Source organism: Geotrypetes seraphini, chromosome 9, assembly GCF_902459505.1.
Source record: "Geotrypetes seraphini chromosome 9, aGeoSer1.1, whole genome shotgun sequence".
Taxonomy (NCBI): domain Eukaryota; kingdom Metazoa; phylum Chordata; class Amphibia; order Gymnophiona; family Dermophiidae; genus Geotrypetes; species Geotrypetes seraphini.
In genome coordinates, this window is record NC_047092.1 from 104,852,080 (window position 1) to 104,868,542 (window position 16,463).

General features: G+C 42.4%; 1 protein-coding gene across 7 annotated transcripts in view; it reads right to left on the reverse strand.

The window, feature by feature from the left end:
* Positions 1-9,337: 9,337 nt before the first annotated feature.
* The window catches only part of WDR53 (WD repeat domain 53), a 206,116-nt gene continuing 198,990 nt past the window's right edge, over positions 9,338-16,463 (reverse strand). For all 7 annotated transcript variants that reach the window (XM_033958149.1, XM_033958150.1, XM_033958148.1 and 4 more), the window contains one exon: positions 9,338-10,703. In XM_033958149.1, the coding sequence (XP_033814040.1) occupies positions 10,092-10,703 (612 nt within the window). In that variant the 3' untranslated portion in view covers positions 9,338-10,091. The remainder of the gene's footprint in view (positions 10,704-16,463) is intronic.

Sequence of the window (16,463 nt, forward strand, 5' to 3'; positions counted from 1 at the left end):
ACACATATAATCATTCATAGAATCCCATCACACACCCACATCACATACAACACGGTATATTGCATTCAAACCTATTCAAGATTCATTGGAATATGAAATTAAATATGCTCCAAAACTAACCAGCTCAAGCACATCTGTTATCAATTAGGTCATGAGGCTCCAGAAGGGAAACTGCAAGACACAGAGAGAACAAAGAGAGACAGAAAGAAACATGGAGGCAGTTTAATACCTCTATGTGTGTATTATGTATATCTATACCTGATTACCTCTATGGTCCTGCCCCACCTAACACCTCACACAAATAGTGAATTCCCCTTTTCCTATGCAATATATTGGTTTCCTGGTCTTTTGTTTATCATCTTGACTTTTTCAAAGTTTTAAATGTGTTTGCATGTATATAAGACCCTCTGATCAGGACTAGAAAGGTCTCTGTCACGCCCTGCTAATGCTTCTGTGCAGTTTGCGCTAAACCAGGCCTTCTTCAAACCCCAGGTCCGGTTTGACAACTAACCTTTTTCCTGTTAATGTGAGAGTTTTTACTTTTACCCACATCCCTGTCATTCTCGTGGATTTGGGATGCCCTGGCACCTTCTGGGCAAGAAATATAGGTCCCTTTCTGGGTCTGCTTAGGGCACATGGGCGTTACAGATGGCACAGCGCTGTCCTGCCCATACCACTCAGGAAGCAATCTGAAGAGGCATGCCCCTAGAGAGGGACCATGGATGGAGCCACTACCCCATGCTGGCCTGAGCTTCCAGCATCCAGGGTAGACACTTCTGTAACTTACTGTATTTTTCGTTTCATAAAACGCACCTCATCATAAGATACACCCCAGATTCAGAAAAGGAAAACAAGAAAAAAAAACATTCTGAATCAAATTCTATACTAATATATACCCCTCACCTTTAAATTCCGTCCCTGCCCCCCCAATCAATCATAATTTTTACATATCCCCAGCACCTTTAAATTCCGTCCCAGCCCCCCAGCACCTTTTATAAACTGCATAGAACTGAAAAGCTTTTGCGGTATATAAATAACAATTTATGTTATGTTATTTGTGCTGAGAATTCTTCAGAGTAGCAATTTGTGGCCATGAATTCCATGAGTTCTTGTGCTGTGTAGATTCTCCTACACTAGCATGCTACATCTTCCTTACAGCTTGTAACTCTTCTTTAGCTTTCACAGCCATCCGTACCAACCTTTAGAATTGGCTTAACAGCATAAAACAGCATGTAACATCTCTATACTTACAGCCCTCTTCATGTAACAGCATGTAACTGTTTGTTATATCCTCACAGCATCCTTAGCATTTGTTATATCCCCACAGCATTTCTAAGCATTTGTACCAATCCTCCGCAATTATATAACAGCACGCAACAGCTTTTACAGCTTGTAATAACCCCTCTGTTTCTCCTGCCTCCTTCAGCCTTGCAATTCCATTCCACCCAACCAAGCCCGCACAATTTAAAAAAAAACCAACAAAAAAACAAGCGCGCCAATATGGCCTGGCCAAACCCTCACCAATGTGCCACACTGCTCATACTTTCTCATCACTATCAGGATCTGCACTGCCGACCCATTATACACCACTCACATCCCAGTCCACTACTCCTCAATCCGCACAATAAAATCCAAATTTCACATACCCACACTCCACTCTCCACACGACTTCCCAAACTTAAGCCCACACCCTAATCCCCCACCACCACCAAACCTCGCTTAAAAAAACAAAGATCATTGAAAAACCTAGCTTACTCCCACTACTCCCCAATCGACCCCACCAACTTCCAGAACCTTCAAGGCTTCTACCTAAACATAAGATCAATGAGAAATAAATCTATTCTTATTAAAGATTGGCTCACCGAAACCAACCCCGACTTCGTTCTACTCACCGAAACCTGGCTGCTATCAGACACAGATATCATTATCAAAGACTGTCTTCCCCCAAGCTTCAAGATCTTGTCCCTAGCCAGAACCTGGGGAAGAGGAGGCGGACTAGTATAATCTTCAAAGACCACCTAAACTGCACCACACTTAACACCAAATCCTCCCCCAATTTAGAAATACTAGCCGCCTCCCTAACCTCAAAATCCTTAGCCTCCTCTCTAACAATTACGCTGTGCTACATCCCTCCAAAAAAATGGACCCTAGCCAAGGAGGACTTCGCCGAATTCCTACTGTCCAACTCTCTAGCTAGTCCATACAATCTTCTATGTGGAGACATCAACATCCACCTAGAGCAAACAGACCTTCCAGACATATCCGACTTTTGGTTACTAATCTCGCAACTAGGCTACTTCAAGCCCCCGCCCATCACAACACACCAAAGAGGCCATCAGTTAGACCTAGTGACATTCTCTGCCAAAGAACCATCCGCCCCTAAATTTTACTGGAAACATGACATCTGGACAGACTCCATATGGTCCGACCATAAACTATGCCACTTCTCCATCCAATGCCAACAAAAAGCCACTAAAAACAGAATACCAAAAAACACCAAAACTCATACCACTAGAGGTAAAATCGACCCGGCAGAATTCTGGCCCCTCTATGAATCTCTCTCTAATCCAAACGTAGAAATGGACCAAATCACGACCTCCTGGGTCAAAGACAGCACAAAGATCCTAGATGAAATTGCCCCCTTAAAAACTCATAGAATTAGATCTCCAATCCTGGACGGATGGTTTGATTCGGAATTACTACAGGCAAAAAGAGACCTAAGAAGATCAGAAAGACAATGGATTAAATCTGGTGCCCAAGAACACAGAGCTACATGGAGACTTAAACTAAAAAACTATAAAAACCTCACCAAGGCCAAACGAAAAAATTTCTATGCCCTCAAAATTGGAAATGTCACAAACAACAGCAGCACCCTGTTCAAATTGGTAAACGACCTCTACAACCTTGAAACTCTCACCGACACCCGCATTAACGAATCCACCTTAACCGCCAACTCCCTCGCAGACTTCTTTAACTCAAAGATACTAAAACTAAGATCATCATTATCTGCCCCAGCCAACCCCCACGGCAACTTCCCAATCCTTCTAAACTCAGACAGACCCAAACTAGACCCAGGATCCAGAACAGACCTAAGCTGGAATCAATTCACAACTATCGACTGGCCAACTTTTAACACATATTTTAACAAATATTCCAACTCCTTCTGCAGACTGGATACCTGCCCCCCCCAACATTATGAAAACTGCTCCAACCCATTTCAAAGCCAATATGTTAGCATGGGTAAACCAACTACTAACCACGGGCAGTTTCCCAGCAGAACAAGGTCACATATCAATAACTCCCATCATCAAAAACAAGAAAGAACCATCAAACACCCCATCCAACTACAGACCTATTGCAAGCATCCCGCTATTCACCAAAATAGCAGAAGGGGTGGTAAACGCCGAACTTATCTCATATCTAGAAAAATTTGACATCCTAAATGACTACCAATCAGGCTTTCACTCCAATTACAGCACCGAAACCATCATAGCCTCCCTCCTAGACCACATACACACACTCTTCAGCCTGGGATCCAATGCCTTGATTTTACAACTCGACCTGAGCAGTGCTTTCGATCTAGTCGACCACAACATTCTCCTAGACTGCCTTGCCTACATTGGCATCTCCGGCCAGGTCCTTAACTGGTTCAACGGTTTCCTACGGAACAGATCATACAGAGTATTTAAAAACGATTCTCTCTCCTACCCCTGGGAAAACTCCTGCAGTGTGCCACAGGGCTCCCCCCTGTCCCCCACCCTGTTCAATATCTACCTCACCTCCCTAGGAAACCTCCTGCAAAGCCTCAACCTAAAATTCTTTATCTATGCGGACGACATTACCATAGTCATCCCTCTAACCAATTTCACTCAAGAACTCCTTAACTCCCTCACAAGCATACTTAGTCAGATAGAACTCTGGATGCTATCCTACAGATTAAAACTAAACCCAGACAAAACAAAATTCTTCCTAGCAACCCCCAAAGACAAAATCAAAGACACCACGATTAAAGTAAATGGATCCAAATTCCCCCTCGAACAAACTTTAAAAGTATTGGGTGTAACACTGGACAAACATCTATCCCTCGAGAAACACACTGATATCACAGTTAGGAAATGTATCTCGACACTATGGAAACTCCGCACCATAAAAAAATACTTCGACGACACTTCTTTCCGCCTCTTAGTACAGTCCTCCATCCTCAGCATACTAGACTACTGCAACATCATTTACTTGAGCTCCACAAAGAAAACCATCAGGAGACTAAGAATGATCCAGAACACCGCTGTCCGCCTCATATTTAACCTGAAAAAATGGGACCATATCACCCCTTTCTACCACAAACTCCACTGGCTCCCTCTAGAATCCAGAATCTTGTTCAAATTCGCCTGTTTTTGCTACAAAACAATATTTGGTCTATCCCCAAGCTATATAACCCCCCACTTCGCCCTTAACCACAACTATAGGAACTCCCGTAAAATTCAACTCTTCTCCTTCCCCTGCCACTCAAAAAAATTCCTCGACAAAACCTACGCCTTCCAAGCCGCCAAACTAAACCCTTGGCTAGCCCAAATGGTCCTCAAAGCCTACAACTACCTCGACTTTAGAAAACTACTCAAAACTCACCTATTTCGAGAACAAGACCCTTAATCCCCTTTTCTATCCTCCTCCTCCCCCCTTCTGACCCTCTCCCCTCCCATCTCCCTCCCTCCCCCCTTCTTCTCTCCTTGCTATTCGCAACTCTTCGATCAATTTGATATGCAACCACTTGTAACTACTATCTCCATGTTGTTTGCAACTCTATGACCATCTGGATATGTAACCACTTGTAATCTCTGTCTAACCAATGTGAACCGCCTAGAACTCTTCGGGGTATGGCGGTATACAAAAATAAAGTTGTTATTATTATTATTATTAAATTTGACTTTTATTGGCGTTTATTCAGAGCCCACACAATAACTGGCGGGCTTATTCCCTCCTCCGCTGGTGAAGGGTCCGGGCAATTTGCTCTTTCACTCAAGATTTTACCATTATAGCCCATTAAGTTAAACTGATCAGGCAGTATCACAGAATGCCATCAAATCTTTGTCTATTATAGATTCTGGCAGTTCAACTATGCAATTTCTGTTCTTTTGGTCTTTCAAATTCCATCCGTCCCCCCCCTCGCCCCCCATGGTACCTTTACATTGTGCTGATCGGTAGACAGCTGCCTACTGAATACGTCAGGGTCAGTGACACACAAGCGCGGTAATGCCTGGGCCCGCGTACCTTAATTGAGGTGTTCGCTAGTGTTTCGCTGGACTGCTGCCTGCTGATTGCCGGTATGTTGGGGCCAGCGGCGCACAAGTACGTTGCTGCGTGGGGGCACGCTACTTCCTGAATGACTGCTGGCAGCCATTCAGGAAGTGGCACACGCCCATGCAGCAGCGTGCTTGTGCACCGCTGGCCCCGACATACCGACAATCAGCAGGCAGCAGTCCAGCGAACACCACAATTAGGAAGGTACGCAGGCCCAGGCATTACTGTGCTTGTGTGTCACTGGCCTCGATGTAATCAGCAGGCAGCTGTCCACCGATCAGAACACTGTAAAGGTACCACCGGGGGGGGGGGGGCCGTAGTATATTCGTTTCATAAGACGCACTTACTTTTCTATCCCCTTTTTGGGGTAGAAAAAGTATGTCTTATGGAGCGAAAAATACGGTATCTGATCTGTGGATACCAGCATGACAATAACATACACTGGAGGGGTCTCATTTGGACTCTCGCCCAAGGCATCACATCTAATGTTGCCACCATGGACCTCAGGACTTGAAGATATTCACAAACCGACAAAGCTGATTTGTCCAAAAGACAAGAAATCTGAGAGCAAAGCTCTCTGGTAGATAGATGTGACCAACAGCCATGTTGAACAAGACTCCCAAATACTCCAGGGATTGAGTCAGTGTCAAATTGCTCTTTCGGTAATTTACAATCCAACCCAGATGCTCCAGGACTCAGATCACCTGATCTACTGTGCGCTGACCCTTGGAAAATGAGGGGGCTCTGATCAGCCAGTCATCAAGATAGGGATGCACTTGTAGTCCCATCTTGCGCAAGTGAGCTGCTACCACAAGCATCACTTTGGTGAAGGTGCGAGGAGCTGTCGCCAGGCCAAAGGGTAGAGCTGAAAATTGATAATGATTTTCCAAAACATGAAATCTGAGAAACTTCCTGTGGATTGGGAAAATAGGAATATGCTAGGCCTCTGTCAGATCTAGAGAGGCTAGGAACTCTCCTGGGGTCACCACCACTATGACAGTTCGAACCATCTCCATGCAATAGCACAGATCTTTTGAGTGCTGTATTTACTTGAGTAAGGTCCAGAATGGGTCTCCACCAATGTTCCCTCTAAGTTGAGCGCATGGGCGATCGCTCACTATTTTCATTCGTTGAAGCTGTGTATTTCTATTTTATCCTCCCTTTTACAAAACTGTGGAGCGTTTTTTAACGCCAGCCGTGGTGGTAGCAGCTCTGATGCTCAGAATTCTATGAGCGTCAGAGCTGTTACCACCGTGGCTAAAATCCACACTACAGTTTTGTAAAAGGGGGAGGGGTTAGTTTGTGATGACATATTCCATACTAGGCCAAGGTGTTTTCTGTGTTCTGTGTGTTCGAAAGACATGGTTTTCTGTTAGGATTGACAGTGTAGGATTGATCTGTTCTGGTCTGGCTTGTTTAGTTTTACAATGGGAGTATTGATGTTGTACTGCTCACTGCAGTATGTAAGATGCTGCCTTTTCCTAGGTACTCATTTGTGACGTGTGGCTTGTTACTAAAAATCATGTTTTTCATACAGATGGGGGGGGGGGGTGCCAAAAAATGATGGGCCCCGGGTGTTACATATGCTAGGTACGCCACTGTATGTAAAGATACCAGAAAGCTGGCGAAGCAAAAACTTTAAGTAAATTGTTATTCTTCTAAGTTTTGAGTATTTAACCCTCCCACAATCTCACGGGCACTCATCCTCCGCACCTGCTCATAAATTTGTGGAGTATGTAAATTGTCGCTCATGCATATTTTTTTTTTGCACACACCTCATCAATCCTTAGAGGGAACATTGGTCTCCACTCATTTTTCTTTGGCAGGGACTGAAAGCAGGGTTGGCCCTGAGCTCCAAAAGTACTTGTGCAGGCTAGCTAACAGTTACCACCAGGGATCAACCTGTCAGCTGCAGACCTCAGTCTGCTTCTTCTCTACGCAGGCAGAGATGACACCAAGTTGAAAGCTCCTAGCGCTGAAAACACCAAATAAAAGTCAAAAACACTGAATAAAATAAGAAAAGGGGAGAGAACAGAAACACTCCTTCCGGCTCGTGTGAAGGGAAAAATTGCAAGTGGCAGTAGAACTCCTGGTGAAGTAAGAGGATCACAGAAAACATCCGAAGTGGATTTCTTCTGCATATTTCTTGTGGCCATAGTTAGATAACCTGCTTGTCCAGAATGATACACCTATTGCACTGGAAATAAAATTTATTACCCAGAAACAAAAACAAACAAAAAAAATTGTTACACAGAGGAGCATTTTCAATACGATGTCCAAGTCTGACATTGGATGGTGCCTGCAAGAGAGGTGCAGAAATGGCTATTTTTGAAATCACTATATGTCCAAATTTTTTTCCAGAAAATCATCTATTTAGACGTCTTATTGGTTTGTCAGGATGTCCAATCTTAGAACATTTAACTTTGTTTACCATTTTCAACCAGAAAACCGTCCAAGTTCAATATGTCCAAATCCAGACCATTTGAAAGTGGGAGGGACCAGCATTGTAATGGACTGGCCATACAGACATGTTTACAGAGCAATGGGACACCTTAGAGGGCACTGCTGTGAACTTCACATAAAGGGTACTAGACGTACATCTCATATAACCCCCCCTTATAATTTATGCTGAGCCCTCCAAAATTACCCCAAAACCTACTATACCCACCTACCACCCCAATAGCCTTTAGGGTTTTGGTGGGTTCATGTGGACTCACACTTTCTACTCTAAACACTCTAAACACACAAACACACAAGCACAGGTGCGTTAGATAGATTGTGAGCCCACCGGGACAGATAGAGAAAAATACTTGAGTACCTGATTGTAAAACCGCTTAGATAACTTTGATAGGCGGTATATAAAATCCTAATAATAGAGTGGCTTATGGGCCTGAGTCCTCCTCTTTAAAGTTCAATAGTCCACCTAATAATAATAATAATATAATAATAATTTATTTTCTTGTGTACCGCCCAACCAGTATTTCTGGGTGGTTCACAACAGGAGAATAATGAGACATTTCAGCACATGGTACAGTTTCATAGAACACACTATCTACGTACAATCTAAAATTATATAATAAAAGTAATACAATTGTTAAAAACATTCAAGTACAATATTAAAAAATTAAAACATACTATGACAATAAGAATAGAAACAGAAGAATTCATTAAAATATATCAAAATTAATAGGTTACTTAAGAAACCTGTGTGCAGCTCTACTAGGCTTTACCATACCAGGTGTTGCTGTTCTAGAGACAAGTATGTACTGTTTCATTCAGAGCTTTACAGAGGTTAGTGACCTCTGGGGGAGTGTGTGTGGGGGTCATTACTTAATCCCTCCAGTGGTCATCTGGTCAGTTTGGGCAACTTTTTGGCACTAAGACGCCTTTAAAACAGGTCTAGCTCTGGACGTCTAAGTTCTGTCTTGGACAGTTTTGATTATCACTGCAAGACATCAAAGAGCTAAGCCTGCTCAAGTCACGTCTCCAACACCCCCCCTCGAACTCTAGACACACAGCGGCTAAGAGGCATAGCAAAACATCCAGAAAGTTGGCTTTGAAAATCAAATGCCAATTCATGCCGTTTTTTAAGTCGTCTTTAGTGTTTATAAAATGCCCTAGTGTTATTGGTGCCAACTGGCTTGTTAAACAATTACACTGCATGCACAACTTTGGTTGTATTATACAGAATCAGGCCCTTTATCCATAGTTAAGCAGTTTAAGCTAGGACTACTTTTTTCAGAGGCCTAAATTAAGCTGCTTAGCTCTAGATAGTGGCTAAATATCACTGCTAGAGAGGGAGCCCTAGTGCCTGGGTGTTACTGAAGATCTATGCAGGTATCTCTAACACACAGGCCCAGCAATCCTCTTTTCTAATCATCAAGCAAAGAGAGAGATGGTAGACAGTGGGAAAAAACCCAAAAATGTTGAATATGGCAATGGAAGGGAAGGTACAGAGATGGAGGAAAATGTCAAGACAAACAGAAACCAGAGCCTGGGACCAACATGATTTGAATAATAAAATGACCAGACAACAAAAGGTAGAAAAAATATATTTTATTTTCTGTTTTGTGATTACAATAGGTCAGCTATGAAATATGTATCCTGCCAGAATTGATGTTAGATAACGAGTTTGAGCTAGGACCTAACAGAGAGAGGAAGTGTCTTTTTTTGCTTATACCACAGTGCCGGCGTGGTATTGGAGAGGGCAAAAGGGGGTGGGTGAAGAGGCTACAAAAATAGTCAGGCCGTTTGAACACCCTATTGGATGGGAAAAGTGAACTGAATCAAAAAATCAATTCAATAAGCCAAATTGAATCAAAAAAAATTTTCCCTGAATCAGGCAGCACTAGCATAGATACAGTAAAGATCTGCTTCTGTATAGCATAGTCCCACTATTTCTTCAAAAACATCCAAATAACAATATCAAGGTATATATTTTTAGTTAACTGATCTCTATGCTTCCTTTCTGCACAATTTCAAAGGATGGAAGAGAGCATATATGTTTAGTTTATTACACTTAACTGAACAGATGTAAAGAAAGACAAATTAACTCACATATTCATAAAGAGCCAGTATCAAAACTATTTTGACAACTGAAGGGTATCCACTTGCACATGGCTCATACAGAGTCAATGGAAGACAGAACTATGACCCGACTCCAAGTCCTGTGCTCTAACTACTAAAATATCTCTGTAAAGGAGCTCAGAAGATGCCTGCAGACATGGACAAGAAAGTGTGTACCCAGTGGTATTAATTACCTATTTACGGGCTCCTGCTCTCTCTAATCTTGTCTAAGGTTCACTCAAGTGATATACAGAGATGGAACTGCTTTGATCAGCCACCAGTATCTTCTTGGAGCCTTTGAGCTCTGCACCCAGAATCCAGTTCACCTTCTCCACATGATCCCAACTAAGTTTTGGTGAGATGTTGTTACACTCTACTTCAGATAGATGGGCTTGTTTGAGGTACTGGTCCTTTTTAGAAGAGGAGGCAGTCTTAACCTTCTTCCTGTCATAGTGTTTCACAGGGCTCCTGTGCTGTTTCTTAATGTTCCTGCACACATCCCAGAGCAGTACCTTCCCATCATTCCCTCCGGACAGCAGCCAGCCAGGACCTGGCAGGAAATCCAGGAAGTGCACCTGTGACACTCCTTGCATGTGACCTCGGAACCCTAGCTCCTGCTTAAACCTGGTGCCTTTTACTCTAAAGGTTCGGATTTTGCCATCCTCTGCACCACAGCCTATAACACTGCCGCATGCTGTCACTGTTAGTGAATGTGCCAAAGGAGGATTAAAGAGCTGCCCGCTGAACTGTTGCTGCCCCATTTCTTCCTCCCCTTGGGCTACATCTTGGAGGTTCACAGTCCAGAGGGGCCATGCTTTCTGCAGGTTCCAGAGCATAACCTACAAAAGAAAAATATTGTTTTTAGTTATCTTAATTTGCTATGCTTGCTATTGCTAGCTTTGGTAAAGGCCTCAAAAGCCTGATTACTTATTCTCTTCCATAAAGATGTACCAATACACCTTTCAAGCTCCTAAAAAGACACAATAAGTGTTGAACCATAGTGATATTAAGGTGGTGTTTAATTCATAAAGATAATCAATAAATGGGATTTAATGCAAGAAAAGTTTTTGCAGATGCTTTTTTTTTTTTTTTTTTAATCAAGGGCCACCAGCATATTTGGTTGTATATGGTGCAGTATTTTGATAAGATACTTTCCCTGTATCTATCATAGCTGTTAAATAATACTTAAATGATGTGCTGTTTTACTTAGAGTAGCCCTATTTGGAAGGACCTACAAAATATATACTTGTGATCTTCAACTGGCCACAACGGTGATGACACTGAAGCTGGATCAACTGGATACAGTAGTGTAGCTAAAACTGAATTGGCCCTGGCCAGAAAAATTAATTTGGGCCCCTATAAACACCATTTCTCCTGAGGTAGGGGGAATGGGGAGCTTTGAAGCTACAGTAACAAAGCTCTACAAAAAACAAACACACTGCAGACCTATATATAAACTACATGCTAGCAGAATTTCACACCTTAGTCATATGTGCAAAACATGTCCAAGCATTGCTTTGGTCCCAAAGTCTTTTCTTAGCTCTCTCTTAGGGCTTATGTTCTTTTGCCATTTCTTCTCTTTCTGCATCCCTATCCATCAAATCCTATTCTTATCCTCCCCTATGTTCAGCACTTGCCCTCTCAATAGCCCTGCCTCTTATGGTCTACCATCTCCTTTCTGTCTCCCTGTCCCTATGTTCCCTGTCCCCAGCATCCATTCTCTGTGTTCTCATTCTTCCACATATCCAGCTTCTCCCCTTTCCCTGCCACACCCCTAGGCCAGCATCTCTCCACCTCTCCTCCCATAGGGCCAGCATCTCTCCCAATCTTTCCTCCTTACCCATCCCTATGATGGGGTCAACAACTCTCTCTTCTTAGTCCATCATCTTTCTCTTTTCCTCCCTCCTTTGCTTTGGTCCCCCCAATCCCTCTCTCTTCTCTCTTTACACTTCTCCCATCCCTCAGATCCAGCATAAGAACATAACAATAGCCTTACTGGTTCAGACCAAAGCTCCACTAAGCCCAGTAGCCTGTCATTAGTACCTGGCCAAAACCAAGGAGTAGCAACATTCCATGCTACTGATCCAGGACAAGCAGTGGCTTGTCCTGAGTCTCTCTCAATAACAGAATATGGACTTTTCCTCCAGGAAATTGTCCAAACCCTTCTATAAAACCAGCTATGCTATCCACTCTTACCACAACCTCTGGCAACGTGTTCCAGAGCTTAACTATTCCGAGTGAAAAAAATATTTCCTCCTATTGGTTTTAAAAGTATTTTCCTGTAACTTCATCGAGTGCCCCCTAGTCTTTGTAATTTTTGACGGAGTGAAAAATAAATCCACTGGTACCTGTTATACTCCACTCAGAATTTTGAAGACTTCAATCATATCTCCCCTCAGCTGTCTCTTTTCCAAGCTGAAGAGCCCTAACCTTATTAGGTTTTCCTTATACGAGAAGAATTCCATCCCCTTTATAATCTTGGTCGCTCTTCTTTGAACCTTTTCTAGTACCACTATCTTTGCCTGGGGATTTTTTACGAATACCAGACAGGGTGAATCAGAAGGGAATACTGACCCAATCCAAACCAGCCAGACCGCGCCGACAGGTGCTGAATCAATATATATTTTAAATTTATCTCATCGGGAGGTGACTCTTGTTGAACAATCAGTATTGCAGTTAGGGTTATAATTTGTTCTGACGCATCATTATGATGCTTTTATGACCCGGTCATATTTATATAAGTTTTTTCGGAAGTTGAGACTTTGAGTGTACTTTGGAAGTGTTGAGTCTGAAGAGGAGCAAAATAGTGAGCCCCTATTTACTGACCAATAAAGAGCCAAATCAACCTGGTTGCCCCCGGGGGTGAATGACCCGATTGTGGAAACTTTTCAAAGAAACATTTTGCATGAGCTTGAGGGGAATGAGGCTAGTGCCACTAGTTCTTATTATAATTTGTCTAGGACGCAGTGGGAAGCCTTAAATATGTTACAGAGGGATACTAATATAGTAATAACCAGGGCAGATAAGGGAGGGGCTGTAGTGATTTTGGACAAATCTGCTTATGATCAGAAAGCATATCATCAACTGTCAGATGCTGAGTATTAATCACAGGTTATCTCAGGGTGATCCTATTATACAACTAGGGCCGCGAGTGGCAGCTTGTTTACAGTTAGCGAAGGAAAATGAAGGAGTATAAGTACCTAATAGTACAATACCCTCGTTCTCCTAATATTTACTTCATACCAAAAGTGCATAAGTGTTTAACAGCGCCTTCGGATAGACCCATAGTTTCAAACAAAGGGTCGTTACTCCAGCCCCTGTTCCAGTTTCTGGACTTTTATTTACCAGATCTAGTTCAAATTCCCTCATTTATTGAGGATTCAACTCATTTGATACATGTCTTAAGTCAAATAACAACGGAGGGAGTGACTGCTCTTGTTTCTTTGGATGTAAAAGTTCTTTATACAAATATACCCCAATTGGATGCAATTATATTGGTGAAAGAAGAAATAAATAAGTTGGATATGTCAGAGGGTTTAAAAACATTTTTGGGAAATGTGGGTGAACTGTTTGTCAGTTGTAGCTATTTTGAATTTAATGAAGAATATTATTTACAAACAAAAGGGGTGGCAATAGGGGCGACAGTTGCCCTATCCATTGCGTGCCTGTATATGGCAAAATTCGAACGATTATATATTTGAAATTCAGTTTACTATCAGCACATTGTGACCTGGAGGAGATTTATAGATATCTTTTTGGTATGGTCGGGAACTCCTGCAAGATTACAGGAATTCTTACAATATTTGGAGGATTGTGATGCCAACATGTCCTTCCTGGCCACAGTGTCTGATAGTGTAATAGAATTTTTGGATCTTAAGATTAGGATCATTGACAGTCAGTTCACCACTACAATATTTAGGAAACCCACGGATTGCAACATGATATCACGTTATGCAAGTTGTCATCCCCAGATTTTAAAAAATAGCAATCCCAGTAGGACAATTTTTGAGGCTTAAAAGATTGTGCTCTGATCCCCGAGAGTTCGATCATCAGGCTTATTAAATGAGTGGGAGGTTCTTGAATCGGGGGTATCCCCGGAGAGTGGTTAGTAAAGCTGTGAAACAGGCCAACTATACCCAGAGAAAATGGCTTCTACTGCATTCCAATCGAAATAAACAGCAAAGGGTGACATGTGTACTGCCTTATTCCCCTCAGGCTCAGCTTATTCGTAAGGTCATCCGTGACAATTGGGCCATCCTCTGTTTACATCCAGGTTTACGTGATTTGCCTAGGTTTGCGTTCACTCGTGGATGCAATTTAGCGGAGGCTTTTTCCACCTATAGACATGGTGTCGCTGGTAGGGACACCAGGGCTGGTCAATTTAAATGCAATGGATGTATTTATTGTGATTAGGTGCTGGTTTGTGACCGGGTAGTTGTTTCCTCTACTGGGAGAGAATTTTGGTTAAAATCTTATGCGGACTGCAACACATTGCAGTGGTAAATTGGCCATACAAAAAGAAAAATCAAATTACATATTGCTCAGCATTTGTACAATATAAGGTTGGTGAAATAGGAGACCCCACTGGCAGGCAGCGGAACATAAAGTAGAGGATTTGAGATTTGTAGTGTTACTTCAGGCTCATCCTCCTAGGGGAGGTAACATATCGGAGATTTTACTACAGAAAGAACAGAGGTTCATTTATCAATGGGGAACTACTGAACCAATGGGATTGAATAAAGAGGTAGAGTGGCACTCTCTGTGAAATTGCTGATTGGATTTACAAGGAATTGGGGGAGGGATTAAGGAGTATAAGGGCATGTTAAGTTGTCCAGTCTTTTAGTTTGGTTATGCCTTCCGGAAGGGAGACGTGCTTTTTGAGCCTATGCTGCAGTTGCTGTATGATTAACAAATAAGATTACAGGTATGTGCAATATAGATATAATTTTGAAAAGAATGTGGGGGTATTTGATGCATACATTAAGTTCAGCATGATAGTGGAATAATGCTTATTTTGTAGAGATAAATACAGTGAAAACCTGAAGTGGCTTTAGCTTCTGAGGACGCCTGTACGGCGAAGCGCAAGATTGTGTAGGGCTGGTTGAAGAACATTTGTCTGTTGTCATCAAGAGTGAACAAAATCTTATTAAGAATTCAGGAGTTTAGTCCATGAAACACAAGTTTGGCAAAGACAATTTAAAAACATTGGACTATTGGAAACTGATTATCCAGGTTTTTGGGGCAATAAGGGCATTTGCCTGGGTTGTCTGTTGAAAAAGGTGTTTGTGGTATATTTATGGTATTTATGAAAAAAGAAAAAAGTAAGATAAATTGAATGGAAAAATTATGTTCTTACCTGTTAATTTTCTTTCCTTTAGACGCAGCAGATGAATCCAGAGACCAATGGGATAGCACACATCTACCAGTAGGCGGAGATAGAGAAACTGATTAACAGGTGGTCCTATTGGCTGGCACTCCTCCTATATCTTCAGTATAGCTCCTTGCCCAAGCATCCGTAACCATCAATAGGCATAGCATGTAAAAAACTTCTTTCCCATAACAAATCTCAAAAGGCAATAATACAGAATACAGCCATCAATAATAACAAACTTTGAAAGTTGCAAAAGAAAAAACCAAAAGACAATATCCAGAAAGGTTGGGGCTCTGGATTCATCTGCTGCGTCTAAAGGAAAAAAAAATTAATAACAGCAGCAGATGAATCCAGAGACCAATGGGATGTAGTAAAGCAATCCTCAATCTGGGTGAGAAGCAAACGCCGCCTCCGCAACAACCGAAGCACTAAACGCCCCCACATCCAACCGGTAATGCTGAGATAAAGCACTCTCGGAAGACCAAGTAGCTGCGAGACAAAATTTCTCCAAGGAAAAAACCTCTGGACCGAGTCCAAGAAGTAGCCATCGCTCTGGCGGAATGGTCATGAAGTTCTTCCGCCAACCGCTTCCCTGCCATCAAGCCAGCGTAAAGAATGTCCTCCTGGACCCATCAAGCGATGGAGGCTTTGGATGCCGCCAAACGTTTGAGGCGTCCCTTGAAGAATACAAAAAGGTGATCTAAACAACTAAAAGTCATTAGAAACCTAGCTCGCGGAGAATGCTACGCACTTTCAAAAAATGCAGTGAATAAAAGCACGTCTTCCCATTTCTCCTCCCAGGAAGAAGGAAGGAAAAGTGAGAATGGCATAAAAGAAAGGATGGCACCTCCTTAGAAATAAATTGTGGTACCGTCCAAAGATTTTGGAAATCAGAAATAGGAATCCCCGCCGAACAAGGCCTGCAACTCAGAAAAACGGCCACAAGAATCCCCGAGTTCAACAGCACAGACTTTTAGCGTCTCAAAAGACAAGGATGAAATGTAGCCTTCGATAAACTGCAAAGAAGTACCTTAAGACTGTACTCCAGACAGAGCTTTCTAAGAGGTATACGAATATACCATACTCCGTTTAGGAACTGAACTACATGAAGCTGAGAAGTAAGCAAAGAGCAAGATACCTAGCCCTTGTAACAAGCTAAGAATGGCACTTGAAGCTGAAGGGAATTGAATGCTAAGGCCTTGGCAATACACTTGTGCCAAAAAAGAAT